The 16,222-nt window shown below is 35.7% G+C and overlaps 1 protein-coding gene across 5 annotated transcripts in view; it reads left to right on the top strand.

Annotated features, from left to right (window-relative positions):
* ZCWPW2 (zinc finger CW-type and PWWP domain containing 2) overlaps nt 1-16,222 on the top strand; it is a 128,360-nt gene that overhangs the window by 47,695 nt on the left and 64,443 nt on the right. For all 5 annotated transcript variants that reach the window (XM_032322856.1, XM_032323089.1, XM_032322942.1 and 2 more), the window contains one exon: nt 4,273-4,432. In XM_032322856.1, the coding sequence (XP_032178747.1) occupies nt 4,273-4,432 (160 nt within the window). The remainder of the gene's footprint in view (nt 1-4,272; nt 4,433-16,222) is intronic.

Below are 16,222 nucleotides of genomic sequence, written 5' to 3'. Positions count from 1 at the left end.
AATAAATTAGGAGTCTCCAATACAGCTATCATTCATTTTTAGTCATTTGTTTGCTTATTGAAATCTTTTGAGCGAGTTCCTTCAGAAATGTAGATTTCCAATGTAGGTTTAAAAGATAAACTCTAATTCAAGCTTCTCTTAAGCACTTTTAAGCCCAATAAGGGTTGCCAAATAGCAATGATACTGTGATGTGAACCTGATTACTAGATCTAGATAGCGGTCTTCATTTAGGTCCTGAACCTCTACTTGACTTTCCATTATCAATTTTCCGAAGTATTAGGCGGCTTTGGGTTCCACATAGTCTGACTCAATTTGTAATCTTCTAGCCTTTCCTCTTCCATGATCTAGGGATGCCAGGCAGACCTTCTACCTTCCCTTTCCCTATCTCAGAGAGGTCCAAGAGCCAAAGAACTCTGCTCAGCATCCAGGGAACAGCTAGACATCTGCTCCATTCTCACATTCCACCTTCCCTGGTGACTGGTGCACCCAACTCACTACCTCCTGGCAACTATAGTTGGGATTTGTTAATTTCCTGGAATCAAACTTTTTTCATTAATAATACTAAGCATGAAATATTTTTGTTAGTTTAGATTGTGTTATTTGTGATCTATAAAAACTTTTTTACAATGGTATGGTAGATAAATTTCTATATTTATAACTATGTAACTTTCATATCAATTGATAATTTATTAGATCAACCATCTATAGTCCTCAAACCCAAGTAATTTATGGATCTTCCATTTTTGTGATTTCATATTCCTTATAGCATGATCTGTATGCTTCCTTTAGGTTTTAAAATTATCTAAATATCTAATTTTATCTAGTTTCTAAATAATTAAATGAGGCAAAAAATGTTTTTGTGTCATTCTTCTTACCTCTCAATTATACCAATTATCTTACCTATATATAATTGCATACCTGCATATGATTAGTTTGCTAGGGCTGCCAAAACAAAGTATCACAGACTGAGTAGCTTAAAAATAACAGAAATTTAATCTCTTGCAATCCTGAGCCTAGAAATCTCAGGTTAAATTGTCAGCAGGGTTGATTTCTTCTTAGGCTTTCTCCTTGGCTTGTAGATGCATCTCTCTCCTTGTGTCTTCACATGGTCTTCTCCCTATGCATGTCTGTGTCCTAATCTCTTTTTATTGAGTTTTTATTTTTTTAACAAATTCAATTGATTAACATATAACGTATTATTGGTTTCAGAGGTAGAGGCCAGTGATTCATCAGTATTATATAATACCCAGTGTTTACTACATCACATGCCTTCCTTAATGTCCATCACCCAGTTACCCCATTCTCCACCCACCTCTCCTCCAGCAACCCTCAGTTTGTTTCCTAAAGAGTCTTTTATGGTTTGTCTCTCTCTCTGATTTCATCTTGTTTTATTTTTGCCTCTCTTTCCCTATGCTCCTCTGTTTTATTTCTTATATTCCACATTATGAGTGAAATCATATAATAACTGTCTGATTATTTCAGTTAGCATAATACCTTCTAATTTCATCCACATCCTTGCAAATGGCAAGATTTCGTTTTTTTTTAAGATTTTATTTATTTATTTGACATATAGAGATCACAAGTAGGCAGAGAGGCAGGCAGAGATAGAGAGAGGAGGAAGCAGGCTCCCTGCTGAGCAGAGAAGCCTGATGCAGGGCTCGATCATCCCAGGACCTTAGTATCATGACCCGAACCAAAGGCAGAGGCTTTCACCCACTGAGCCACCCAGGCGCCCCTTTTTTGTTTTGTTTTGTTTTGTTTTGTTTTTTTGATGGCTGAGTAGCATTCCGTTGTATATACATACTGCTTTTTTTTTTTTTATAGATATCTAGGCTCTTTCCATGGTTTGGTTATTGTGGACATTACCACTGTAAACATTGTGGTGCAGGTGCCCCTTTGGATCACTACATTTGTATCTTTAGGGCAAATACCCAGTAGTGCAATTGCTGGATCATAGGGTAGCTCTACTTTTCAACTTTTTGAGGAACCTCCATACTGTTTTCCAGAGTGGCTGCACTAGCTTGCATTCCCACCAACAATATAGGAGGGTTCCCCTTTCTCTGCATCTTTGCCAACATCTTTGGTTTCCTGAGTTGTTAATTTTAGCCATTCTTACTGGTAGGAGGTGGTTTCTCATTGTGGTTTTGATTTGTATTTCCCTGATGTTGAGTGATGTTGAGCACTTTTTCATGTTTCTGTTGGCCATCTGGATGTCTTCTTCGCAGAAATGTCTGTTCATGTCTTCTGCCCATTTCTTGACTGGATGATTTGTTCTTTGGATGTTGAGTTTGATAAGTTCTTTGTAGATTTTAGACACAAGCCTTTTATCTGATAAGACATTTGCAAATACCTTCTCCCATTCTTTTGGTTGTCTTGCTTTTGTCGACCGTTTCCTTTGCTGTGCAAAAGCTTTTGATCTTGATGAAGTCTCAATAGTTCATTTTTGCCTTTGTTTCCCTTGCCTTTGGAGATGTGTCTAGCAAGAAGTTGCTATGGCCAAAGTCACAGAGGTTGCTGCCTGTGTTCTCTTCTAGGATTTTGATGAATTTTTCTGCATGTGGCTGTCCAGTTTTCCCAACACCATTTGTTGAGGAGACTGTCTTTTTTTCCACTGGATATTCTTTCCTGCTTTGTTGAAGATTAGGTGACTTTAGAGTTGAGGGTCCATTTCTGAGCTCTTTATTCTGTTCCATTGATCTGTGTGTCTGTTTTTGTACCAGTGCCATGCTGTGTTGATGATTACAGCTTTGTAATAGAGCTTGAAGTCTGGAATTGTCATGCCTCCAGCTTTGGCTTTCTTTTCAGCATTCCTTTGGCTATTCAGGGTCTTTTCTTGGTTTTGTACAAATTTTAGGATTATTTGTTCTAGCTCCGTGAAAAAAAGTTGGTGATATTTTGGTAGGGTGCTCAGAAAACTATAGAACATTCATGAAAGAAATTGAGGAAGATACAAAGAAAAGGAAAAGCATTCCATGCTCATGGATTGGAAAAACAAATATTGTTAAAATGTCTATCTAGAACAATCTATACATTCAGTGCAATCCCTAATCTTCTCTTTTTAAAAGGAAACCAGTCATGTTAGATTCGGGCCCACCTTTTAACTCAGTTGGGCATTTCAAAAGACACTATCTCCAAATACAGTCACACTCTGAGGTACTGGAGTTAAAAGGACTTTAACATATGAACTTGATGAGGGGGGACACAGTTTGGTTCATAACAATGGCACTTTATAATATTTTAATTTGTCAAAAGCCAGAAATGTATAAAGCATATATTTGTGTGAACTTTGTAATAGCACATTGAGGAACCAGTGTCACAGCAAGGCCTCATTACCTGCTTGAGGCCTCTTGCCTCTTAGAAGGCAGAGTCAGAGCCTGGATCTCCTGATTTGATCCTCATTCTCTCTTCTTCACAGGGGGGCTGCAAACTGAGGTAGAACTTGGCATCACTTAGTTACCACTTCCTGACTTTATTTATTGTCTTCCTTTCCTACTTTAGACTCCAAACAGTAGGTCTAGGCCAGAAAGATTGGTAAAATAGTTAAAACTTAGTTAATGTGTATGTATTTTATTTTTCTCAAAGAAAAAGATGAAATGTATTTCTAGTAGAATTTCTAGAGGTTTATGGCACAAAAGGATATACCCCTTAAGGTTTATTTTTAGTAAAGGATAAATTTTACTTCCAGTACTAAAAATTTTTATAAATTTGGTCTCCTTCCAATGGAGCAGAGGGGCGGGGGGCAAAATAAAACTGCCAGGCTCTATTTCTGCTTGCCCCACAGTAGTTAGAATCTCCAATGTTATCACAGCCTGCGCTATCAGTACCCTTTGGGCAGCCCTGGCTCAGGAAATGAGAGCTCTCTCCTGCCCCATCAGAAGCTCTGCCAGTGGGTTAACATTTTAGTAATTACGCATTCTTATTGCTTAGAGTTGATTCAAACTTGCCATGAATCTTAACCTTTCCTGTTAGCAGTGTCTAAATGTCTCTTCCTGATCCTAGAAATCATTCTTTTGCCTTATAATTCTTTATCCTTGTATTTTATGTTTATCTTAAATATGTGACTTTACCAAAGCTTTCTATATCTACAAAGGCACAACTGATGACTTATCAAATGAGTATCCTACTTTTAAAGGATACAAGGCAATATGTTTAAGTTTTGTGAGTTATTAAAATTAAAAGGAGAAAGTTTGGTATATGATTATAACAGATGCACTGATTTCTGCCTTTCTTAATGCATAATAATTAAATAATTAAAAATACTTTCTTTTGAAGTTGGCCAGGGATACTTTGCCGAGATTCTTTTAAAGGGAAATACGTGATCTATGACCTGGATGGAAATGTTGAACAATATCATGTAGAATTCCTGGGAGATCCCCATTCAAGATCATGGATAAATGCAACATTTGTTGGATATTATAGTATCACATTAAAGGTAGGTACAGTAACATCAAAGCTTTTTTCTTTTGCACTTGTTTTTAGTTACGGCCATTTTTGTTTAGAGCCTAAAAGATACCTAATTATTTATTTTTATATTTATATAAATGAAACAGTGTGTACTATTTGTTTAAAATTGAATATTTGTATTTTTAAACAAGTTTTTTCAAAGAAAATGTGGGAAGTAGGGTAGTTTTAAATTTTCTTTTCTGAATGGCAATGCAGTATAAATCAACTGAGGACTTTACATAATTGCCTTTTGAAACAATTTTAATATTATCATTTGGTAGTTTTTAAAAATCCCCTTGAGAAGACTTTAAGTTGGAGGCCTAGCTCACAGGGAAAATTAATTATGGAATGCAACTAGATTTTCAAATTTCAAAGAGAATATTATATTATACTAACTCCTTTAGTATCTTTTTTACTTTTTCAACTTTAAATCACACACTACAACTAATGAATAGACTGGACTCTCAGGTTAATGAGAATAGGCGAACTGGGCTTATTTCCATGGTTTAGTTTAGTCATTATAAATCAATTCAATTATCTGTGTCTGTATTCTAATATTGAAACTTTTCATCTGCAAACCATACTTTCATTAGAAGTCTGATTTAAAAATAGATGTCAAATGTGGGTTCCTTCGGCTGTTTGGATGGTTTCTATTTTATAGTGGAAATATCTATGTTCAAATACACATGTAAGTGTATGTACATTTAAGGCACGTCCTTTAGTCCACAGTATAAGTAAATCTGTGTGAATTTGAGGTCCTTCAAAATGGGCTTTTGCTATATCTTTGGCATAAGCAGTATCTTTTCCCATCCAACTTGAAAGCAACTGAAAGGGAAGGCCATTCTAATGAAAATATTTAAGTACAGAATAAAATACATACTTTCATTTCATGGTAGTTGTGAGCCAATCATCTTAATGTGAGGCGCCTTCTCTGCTCTGACATTTTGGATGTGCTCCTAGGCGCTTCTGCTGGCAACCACAGAATACAAGAATTGTTCTCCTTTCTGTGCCCTTTCCCCTTTCCTAAAGAACAGGGAAAACTGCTAGCTTCTCATGAAACAGACCTTAGAATCTTAGAGATCTGACAATATGATGAAGAGCAAGACATTCTTAAGAAATTATATTTAAATATAAGTAAAAACCAGAAGTGAATTTTTAAATTGTCTCAATTGATATCTCTCTTGGGATTTGAATTGTGTCAGGACAAGGGCAAAATCTGATGCAAAACAAAGCCAAACTCAAACATCTGAAGCCATAAGTTTTTAACCTTCTGAAAACATTCAAGTAAACTTAGAAATTCTTACAAAGACCATCAATTCAAGGCTGCTTAAATTAAGCAGCCCCCTAATGCAAGGATGAGGACAGAAAAAAATAAAGTATTTGTTTCCCCTCTTCCTCCCCTTACTCCTCCAGCTAACCAAGTGCTCTTAGGTGAATAATCCACTGGGTGCTTACAAGCTCTGGGGCAGGCTATCTCCTCTACAGTCATGCAGGGTACCTTTCCTAGGCTCTTTCTTTGTCCCTTACTCTTTTTATCTGTGTCTTCTTTTCTTTACTTGCTCCCTTGGAGCTGGTATAATTTAGGTGCCTTTATCTGTGGGTCTCTTCATTCAAGGCTTCATTCATTCAAGAATTCCCTTCTACCACAAATTCATCAAGCACATGCCAGATTGTCCCTCTGTGTTCTGATTCCCCACTTCTGCCAATCTAAGGATCTGCTTACCCAGAAGGGAAGACTCACACTGACACCTCATTGACACCAGTCTAGTCAAGAAATAGAAAGGAAGAAAGTTGACTCAGAAATACTGCCAGCCAAGGTTGAAAAATGGTCAAAAATTTTGCACATGAGAAACTGATAGAAAAAGAGTAATTTCAAAATACGTATTGTCCAGGGACAGCTGAGATTTCACTGTACCTGAGAGATGGAAATATTAGTAACCCCAGCCTACCGTTTTCTTGCTTAGACTTCTCCAAAATTTAATCTTTTAGTGGTCCTCTCTGCACCAGGGCTCTCATATCCTCAAATGCTTTCTCTACACTGTAGTACATTGATCTGGATATTAAGTTCACATCCCTTTCCCCCATGAAAAAAGATCACTCACACAAAAATTAATGCATAGTAGACAATGTGGATTTTCTTAAAGATTCCTCTAGAAGTGGAGGTGGGATGCATATTGCACAGGTTGTCTGATCTCTTTTTCTAAAACCAGCAAAGAATGATAGGCATTTATAACTTTCACTGCTTTAATCAACTAAATCTTACTTCATACCTTATTTCAATATCATTTTATCCTAATCTGTGTAAGTTTAGTTTACCAGATGATTAAATATTTTAGTGTTTTCACTGCATATGGACTATAAATATTTTACAGTATATATGTTAAGGTGGGAGAGAAATATGTTATCCTAGAAAGACATTATATGCATTTATAAGAAAATGAAATATCTTTTTAGTGTTAGATTATGAAAATTTTAACTTCTAATTTGTGTTTGCCAAGCTTTTTTTTTTTTTTTTGAATAGTCACTTTCCCCTTGTTGATATATTTATGGGACCCACCGACTTACTAATTTCATTGTTGAATGCACAACAGAGCTGTCACTGTCTATTGATTGGTACAGATGATAAGGTTTTACATAATAAATAAAATTTCTCATAGATACACTGGGATATACTTTAGAAAAAAGTTGAACGTGGTATTTAGTTGTGTACTTGTGATTTATATTAGTTTATGGATACATTTTATTTTTTCATTTACTATAAAATCAGTAGCTATAAAGACAGGTGAAATCTCCCTTTAAAGAAAATAGATGTGAACATGTGCTGAATGGCTATTTTTTTAAGTGTTAATGCATGGGAAATAATTTTTCCCCACTAGCACAAATGCTGTTCTTTTATATTTAGCAGATACCTGTCTGAGGAACCCATTACTTGCAAGTTTATTTTTTAGTTTGATAGATTACATGACTTAGTTTAGCATTTCTTGAGCCTGGCTATACATTAGAAAGCTTTACAAAATAACAACAAAATGACAACACCAACAAGAACATGGTAATGCCTGGGCTCCAGGCTAGTAGATCAGTTAAATCAGAATCTCTTGGAGTAGGGCTAGGCCTCAGTAATTTTAAGTCTGTCAAATGAATATAATGTGCAGTCCAGAGAGTAAGAACCACTGCCTAAATTTTCCCAACTTGAGGCATCAGAGTTTTGTCAGCTTTATCTCTACTAGTGTAGTAATATAACTGTGCTTATGGCTTGTTGTTTCCTGTTGCCTTCTACTTCTTTGATTAGTCTTTCACTTAGGTTTGCCTGGAGATTGTGCTTACTGCCATACGTTCACATGTCAAACCCAATAATGATCTATTTCACTGAACACAGCTTTAAGGTCACTCCTGTCATTCAGCATTATGCATAATCTATAGATATTGCTGATAAAGCTGCTATATAATTTGATCTTAGTATTTCTAGTATGTTGAAGTTGATCATCTATCTTATTGGTTATATAGAGTCATTATAATTTTTCTTGGACATAAGAAATGTATTCCAACCAATAATTGCTTGGCCTACACTTTTCTAGTTTTTCATGTTGCCAAGAAAAGTAGGTAGGTAGTTCACCTCTGATGCTGTGATGCTCTTGTGGTAAAATGTAGGGGGTTATTTTGTTCGTGATGTGAACTGATTTTTTGGGCTATATATTTTAGTAGTCTGCTTACTACTGTATGTAGGATGTACCTATAGGTATGCAGCCATCTGTTTGGGTTCCAGATATCATTTGAGAATTTACCCATTGTATTGTGGAATTGCCTGTATCTTCCGGGAAGCAGTGCCATATTGCTAACTTGGGCTCCGCAGCTCTTACAGTTCTGCTTCCTAATTGGAGGAGTCATTGATAGTGTTCACCAGAACTTTCCAAGTCTCTTCCTTCCTGTTGCAAAGTAGAATTGCACATTTGATAATTGGGGTGGGATGGGGCAAGTGAGTTGTATGAAATTTATGAATATTACCTCTTTGTATGTGCAAATGTGTGCAGTGCAATATCCTCCAGACTTCGGTCTTTCCCTGTGGCCCTGGGACTGATAATGTTTGAAGTGTTGATTTGCTGCTCTCTCATACTGGATCCCTGAATTGACCACTCTTAGCAAACTACCTCCCTCTCCCCACCAGGTAATAAGTAAACAATGTGAAGAAGATATAGACCTTGTGTTAAGCACCTGGGATTATTCCAAAAGATACACTAATGATGAAATGGAGGATGTCACAGTTCTTTGTAACTTATATCTTTAGAAGAACCGTTCTGAAATTTTAGTACCCTTGAGAATTTGGCCAAATGACTGAAATCACATTACTCTTAACTCTTCCAAATCTGTAAATAGATGTGATAATACAACTTGCTATCCTACAGTAATGTATTAAATAAGTTTGTTTCTTTGCTGTGATAAACATATGAGTAGAAATTACCAACTGATGATCAATGTAATGAGTATAAATTTGGTTTAGTAAATACCCTGCAACAAAGGACTCTCACATCAGCATGCAGTATGATGAGTCCAACAGCTAGAAGAGCCTACAAACAGCAATGATATAGTATAGTGAGTCTCTCCCCTAGGCCATGAATTGGATAGATCCATTTCATATAATTTTCAAAGTCTTAGAGCAGCCCCATGAAGATAGGCATTGTCACTATTTGACATATAGAAGAAACTGAGATTCAGGCCACTTGTCTAGCCCAAGGTCAGTCAGCTACCAGGTGATGCAATAATTATTAGAGTTACAATATCTGCCTCCAAAGTCCAGATTATTTCTCTTTCTGTACCATGCTAGTGTATTTATTCATATGCATTCGCCTAATTTATTGTTGAATGTTTTCCCAGATTTGTACCTACAAAATGAGGAAAATTTTCACCTTATAATTCTAATATACATGTTGAATCATGGCAGTCTCTGGTAGATATTCTCTTTATTTGCCCCTTGAGGTTCCCCTTTGGAGGACTAGTGTGAAGCAGAACTCTAGATATTTTCAAATTACATTTGCAATAGTCATAACAAGTGCATCTGAATTAAGATCTATTTGAGCAAGTGTTCTGCTCTTTAGGATCCAAATTCTAAGAATGTAATGTGTAATAAGGATTAGCAAATTAGTTTATAACTAGATCATCAGGCAGTGTTTTGTTCTTAGAGTAATGGAGTGAAAGTGAATATAAATCTGTTTAGCCAACTCAGTGGAAAACTACATTTGCTATATATATCTTCCTCATCTTACAATGTGGTTACGTTCAGATAAACTCATTGTAAGTTGAACACATCATGAGTCAAAAATGCATTTAATACACATAATCTACTCAACCTCATAGTTAAGTGTAGCCTACCTTAAATGTTCTCAGAGCACCTACATTAGCCTAAAATTGAGCTAAATCATCTAATACAAAGTCTAATTGATAATAAAGCATTGAATATTGCATGTAATCAAATACTGTACCAAAAGTGAAAAAAGCATAATTGTATGGCTACAAAAGGTTGTCAGTGTATGGGTTATTTACCCTCATGATTGTGTGCTGACCAGGAGCTATGGCTTACTACCACTGCCTGAGAGAGTATCGACCACATATTGCTAGGGCAGAAAGAGATTCCAATTCAAAATCTGAAGTATGGTTTCTACTGAATGTATATCACTTTAGCACCATTGTAAAGTCAAAAAATTGTAAGTCGGACCATCATAAGTTGGGGACCATCTATGCTATTTCCTGCTGGCAAATAATTGTATAGCTATCAAACTCTCAGTAAGTTTTTATTATACAAGTGCCATATTTGATATAAAATTTGCTGTAAATTTGGTACTATTGGATTAAGATTTTTTGTTTGTGTCCTTGTTTTCTAAGCATTCTTTAGTTTGGGGCCTGGAGAAAAGTTAAAGTAATTAGAACATATTTATGCAACTGTGACCTTAACTTGTGATAAATAAACCAAGAAAACTTCCATAGCAGTGGATATTAGGGGGAAAAAATTAAGTTGTCATACCAGTTAATAAGGCAGGCGCTAGAGCCATGCTCTTTTGGTTTTGAACGTTGGCTGTGCTGCTTACCAGATAATTAACCTCAGGCAAGTCACTCAGTCTTCATGAATCCCACATGCCTCACTTTAAAAAGGAGGTTGAAATAGCATCTGCCTCATAAAGATGTTGTAGGGTTAACTGAGATACTACATGCAAAGCGTTTGGTATACTGCTTTGTCATATAATAAGCTCTTTTTAAATTATTATTTTTGAAGTATAGCTGACATACAATGTTTTATTAGTTTCAGATGGACAGCATAGTGATTTGACAATTTTATACATTACTTAATGCTCACCACAATAAGTATAGTCACTGTAGTAGGCTCTTAATAGACATTAGGTGATGTTATTCATTGGAAGTACAGGTGAAGTATACTTTTAAAATTACTTATTTCCTTTCCTTAGAAACCCACATCTACAAAAAGATACCAAGAACAATAAGATGAATAATATCTTTTCTCTTAAGATCATATGTGAAAAATGATATAAATTCAGTGTTTTCTATCAACCAACATGATAGTCGCAGCAATGGGAGGAAATAAAACTAATGGATCATCTTATGTTTTGATTCTTTAGTACATGACTGAAGAGGCCATTGCTGCAGTGCTTTTCTAGATTAATGTAAACAGAAGTGCTCTGAACTATTCAAAGGAGGAGATAAGTTAGAGCCTTCTTAATCTGACTCTTTGGTGAGTGAATAGTCCCCAAGTACTTTGGATTTGTTTGATGGAATTTGGAAGGAGAATAGGAAATACTATCTTTCATGTTCTTTGCAACTGAATGAAACCAGTTTCTTTCCCTATCTCTGTTCTGCTTTTTGATTCACTCACATTTATGTATGCTGACTTGGCTGCTCCAAATAAATTCTTGAATTCACCTCTGTCATCTCCCAACTTCATCTCTTATGAATTTAGATAGCTGTGAACTTCTACTGAAGTTAAAAAGTCCAAATCCAAATAATATGGCCAACTTTATACTCAGCTTATAAAGGATAGAACAGGTGGCTACCTTTCCCATCATCAAATGCATGAAAAATGTGTTAAGTATCACCTAGGTTTTTCATGTTGACTCTTCACTGGAACAGCAGTAATCTTTTCTAAGAAATTCCAACATATAGCTTCCTCAATTTTCTAGAAGTGTTTAGTTTCTCTTAAAGGAACCAGAGTCAGAACATTGTTTTTAAGCCAAAATACAAGGCTCACTAAATTGCCTTCAGAATCATCCCTCTATGAGTAAGTCTGCTTTAAGATGAGTCTTTTATGTTAGGGTTCTTAAATTAGTAAATAATGTAGTAACTTTTTGGTACATTCTTCCATTAGTGAAGAGTGAAACCCAAAACTCATAATCATATAGCTGAAAGTCTACAATTGATCTACTATCTTTCCTTTTTCATTTCTTTCTAATTCCCTCACATATTAATTGATTATATCATATCTTATAGCCTAAGGCCAGGACTAGTCCATGACTCAGTCAAAACCCATTCTCCCTAAACCCTAAACAATACTTACTAAACTAACTTTGGAAATAAATTTCAGAATTACCACTTGCTCACCATTTTGTTTAGTTCCCAGAATGTGTACTGATTCTGTATCACATATTTAACCATCCTCTTCTAGAATTCCCACCTTCTCTCACAATTCTTTTGTGAAACAGAATCTGAGCGATTGTCTGTAATAAATACAGCAATTGTTTTCCCATAAACACATATTCCATGAAAAAAAAACAAAAAAACAAGTAGATGTGGAGTAGAAAATATCAGCCAAGGAGCTTTCCTTTAGGTCCAGGTCTTGCTAACTCTATGTACTATTGCTTAAAATTCATTAGGCCAATCCTGACATTTTTAAGGCTCAGAACAAATAAGCACATGCTTATTTTCATGGCTGATTTAAACCTATCCTCCCAGTTCTGTTGAATATTCCTAGCTGTAACAGACAGCCTGGCCAGAGCAGTGGGAGATAGCCACACTTCAGGTGAACACAGGCCTTAAAATTACCCATGGACTCAAGTGTTCACTTTGCTTCATGTTCTCTGTTTCATCAATATATTAGTAATACTTTATTACTAATAGTTCTTTACTAGTCCTGTCATTTTATGTAGCAGTGTTCACAATAGCTTTCTTCCTACAGACTTAATGATATACTTAGTTCTGCAAAATAAAAAGTCTACAACTTGAGGAACACTTGGGTGGCTCAGTTGGTTGAGTGTCTGACTCTTAGGTGAGTCATCACTCTAAGGTGATGATCTCAGGGTCTTGGGATGGAGGCCCACATTGGGCTCCACATGCAATAGGGAGTCTGCTTGGGGTTCTCTCTCTCTCCCTTCCCTCCTGCTCTCTCTCTCTCAAATAAATGAATCTTAAAAAAAAAAAAGTCTACAACTTGAAAGCAGAATATGCAAAATTCTTTAAATTGTCACAATAAATTCAAGTTTTTTATTCTTTTTAAAAATTATGAAAAAACTTGTAACATAAAATTGAATATTTAACCATATGTTCAATGGTGATTTAAGTTTTCAATGACTAATTAATAATCCTAGAAGAAATTTTCCAAAGAAGTATAAATATGACCTGATATAGAAAGTACCAGATGGAAGTTCTCTGTTATTTTTGATACTTTCTATTTCTTATGATATGAGCTGCAAAACCCTTCATAATACCATCTTTGATATTTGGGCAACAGAGTTGCCTTTTTTTTTTTTAAAGATTTTATTTATTTGTTTGACAGACAGAGATCACAAGTAGGCAGAGAGGCAGGCAGAGAGAGAGAGGGAAGCAGGCTCCCCGCTGAGCAGAGAGCCCGATGTGGGACTCGATCCCAGGACCCTGAGATCATGACCTGAGCTGAAGGCAGCGGCTTAACCCACTGAGCCACCCAGGCATCCCGAGTTGCCTTTTTTTTTTTAATAAAGATTTTATTTTTCTATCAGAGAGAGAGAGCATGAGAGGGGAGAGGGGCAGAGGGAGAAGGAGAAGCAGACTCCCTACTGATTAGGGGGCCCACCACAGGGCTCCATCCCAGGACCCTGAGATCATGACCTGAGCCAAGGGCAGACCACTAACTGACTCAGCCACCCAGGCACCCCTACAGAATTGCCTTTTAGTGAAATAAAATATTATAGTGCTTGGGCCCACGAATTCTGGAGCTTGATAGCCTGTATATGAATTCCAACTGTGTCACTTGCTAACTATAAGAGTCTGGGCAAGTTCTAAACTCAATACCTCTATTTCCTTATTTGTAAAATGAAGATAGCAACAGTAACTACCTCATGAGCTTGTTAGGAAGTTAAAATAAGTTGTTTGTGAGGTGCTTAAAGCTATTCTTGACACCTGGCACTGCACAAGCATTGGATAATTAGTAAATTAAAAAATTAATAGTAGACTCTTTCACAGAACTCCTGTGAAAATAAAATATGTACCCAGTCAGCTCCTCCCTTCTGTGGATGGTTCCTATCTCATTATCTTGGATTGCATAAACCAAATGATAAATATTTATGTCCTGATCAGTTATGACATTAATAATGAACATTTGAAAAAAAGCTTTATACTTTACAAAGTACTTTTTCATGCACTCTCTCATGTGATCTTCATTCATTGTTAAGAAAGTTGAAGCTTAGGTTAAGTGACTTGACTAAGGTCACACACAACAGCAGAACTGGGACTCAAGCCTAGGTCTTCTGATTACAAATACCAGGTTTTTACATTATGTGTCAACCTGCTTGAAATTTATGCTGGGCTTTCTGCTTCTAATCTTCATAAGCATACCAAATTCATAATGAGCTATCATCTATAAACTAGAAGATCACAATATCCTTCTTATTGATCTCCTGCTGTTAATTCAACCAACTTGATTAATTAGCCATAAACCAGAATTTTCCAAGTTGGACAAAGATGTGAAAGTTTTCTTCTTCATGTATTGATTCTTAGCCAGAGATTTAGGACCTCTTCATGACTACTATTAAAACCTAGTATCTGTTCTCTTGTAACCTTAGTGGTAATTGTTTATTATTAATACAAACATTGGTATCTCAATGCCAGGATTTGTTTTTTGTTTTGTTTTGTTTTGTTTTGTTTTGTTTTGCTCTATTGCCAGTTCCTAAAATTGCTCATTATCATAGAGCTCTTTAAAAACATTTCTATTCCTTATTATTCATAAAAAAGGTAAGGAAATCCTACCATTTATGATGACATGGATAAACTCTGAAAGCATTATACTAAGTGAAATAAGTGAGACAGAAAAAGATGAATACCATATGACCTCACTTATATGTGGAATTGAAACAATGACAGCAAACTCATTGAAAAAGAGGTCAGGTTTGTGGTTATCAGAGGTAGAGGGTGGAGGAGGGGAATTGGAGGAAGGTGGTCAAAAGGTACACACTTCCCACTATAAGGTAAATTAAGTACTGGGGTAAGGTATGACATGATGACTATAGCTAACACTCCTATGTGATATATAAGAAAGTTGTTAAGGGAGTAAATCCAAAGAGTTCTCATCGTAAGGAAAACCATTTTTTTTGTTTTTTCTTCTTTCCTTTCTTTTTATTGTATTTATATGAGAAGATGGATATTAGCCAAACTTTTGTGGTAATCATTTCACAATATATGCAGAACAAACCATCATGCTGTATCCCTTAAGCTTACACAGTGATGTGTGTTAATTATTTCTCAATAAAACTAGGAAAAAAATATATACATATATTTGTATGTATGTATTTCTGATATATATTTGCATATATATGTATACAAATACATATATTCCTGAACCTACATACTCAGGAATGTTCTGTGAATCTATGTAGTTCCTCAGTGAATCTCAAACACCAGTCTGTAGCAGATTATCTCACTATAAATACTTATTTTTTATGTTTTCTGGAATTAGCTAAAGAAAATATTTATGAAAATTTTTATTTTTTTTATTATTTTTATTATGTTGTGTTATGTGTGTATGTGTGTGAAACATATACGTGTATTTAAGTTTGTGGTACTAATGAAGCCAGACAAATCTTTAGCAAAATTATGTTAGACTCCCCTGTCCCTTTAAAAAGTTTCTTTCTTTGGTGGCGGTTGATTTTTTCCCTGCTGTCACAGCTGGAGCCCTCTTCTTTTTCTCTCCTTCTCTCAAAATCTGGTTTCAGGTCCATCACACTAAGTGACCAATATATTGGTTGTATAAAAATTGTTTTCAGAAGAATGTCAGTAAAAACAATAGACCACACTAAAGTGTCAGACTGGAACTTCTTTTAAAAAACCACCACCACCACCACCACCACAGCATGTAGCAGTTGTAGATCTTCAGATTACTTAGTAAATATATATCAAAATCTAAGTTAATAAAAAGTGCATCATCTGGTATCCTGTGATTTTTCTGATTTTCTGCTGGTACTGCTTTAAACTGCTTGGCTTTCTCCTCTGCCCTCTACACCCACCTTCACAAGGAATGCTCAGTTCCTGTTTTGGTAATTCCCAATATTTCAAGCCAAGTAATGGAATCACACTGTAATTGGACTCTCAGATTTTCTTACTCTTTCTTCCTAATTTCTCCACTGGTGCTCATTGCATTCTCAGTGTCTTAGTATTGTCTCTCAGACATAATCTATAATCTCTGAGATCTTGTAAAGGATCAGACTAAGCAAAACTAGAACACTTTTTGTTGTTGTTGTTGTTAATTTAGGTAGTTCACACTTTCCAGTAGTGTGGAGAGTGGACATAAGTTATTTTGATCTTAAAGTCCTGC

The sequence above is a fragment of the Mustela erminea genome, chromosome 1, assembly GCF_009829155.1.
Source record: "Mustela erminea isolate mMusErm1 chromosome 1, mMusErm1.Pri, whole genome shotgun sequence".
Lineage (NCBI taxonomy): Eukaryota > Metazoa > Chordata > Mammalia > Carnivora > Mustelidae > Mustela > Mustela erminea.
This window is presented reverse-complemented; position numbering and strand designations above follow the sequence as displayed.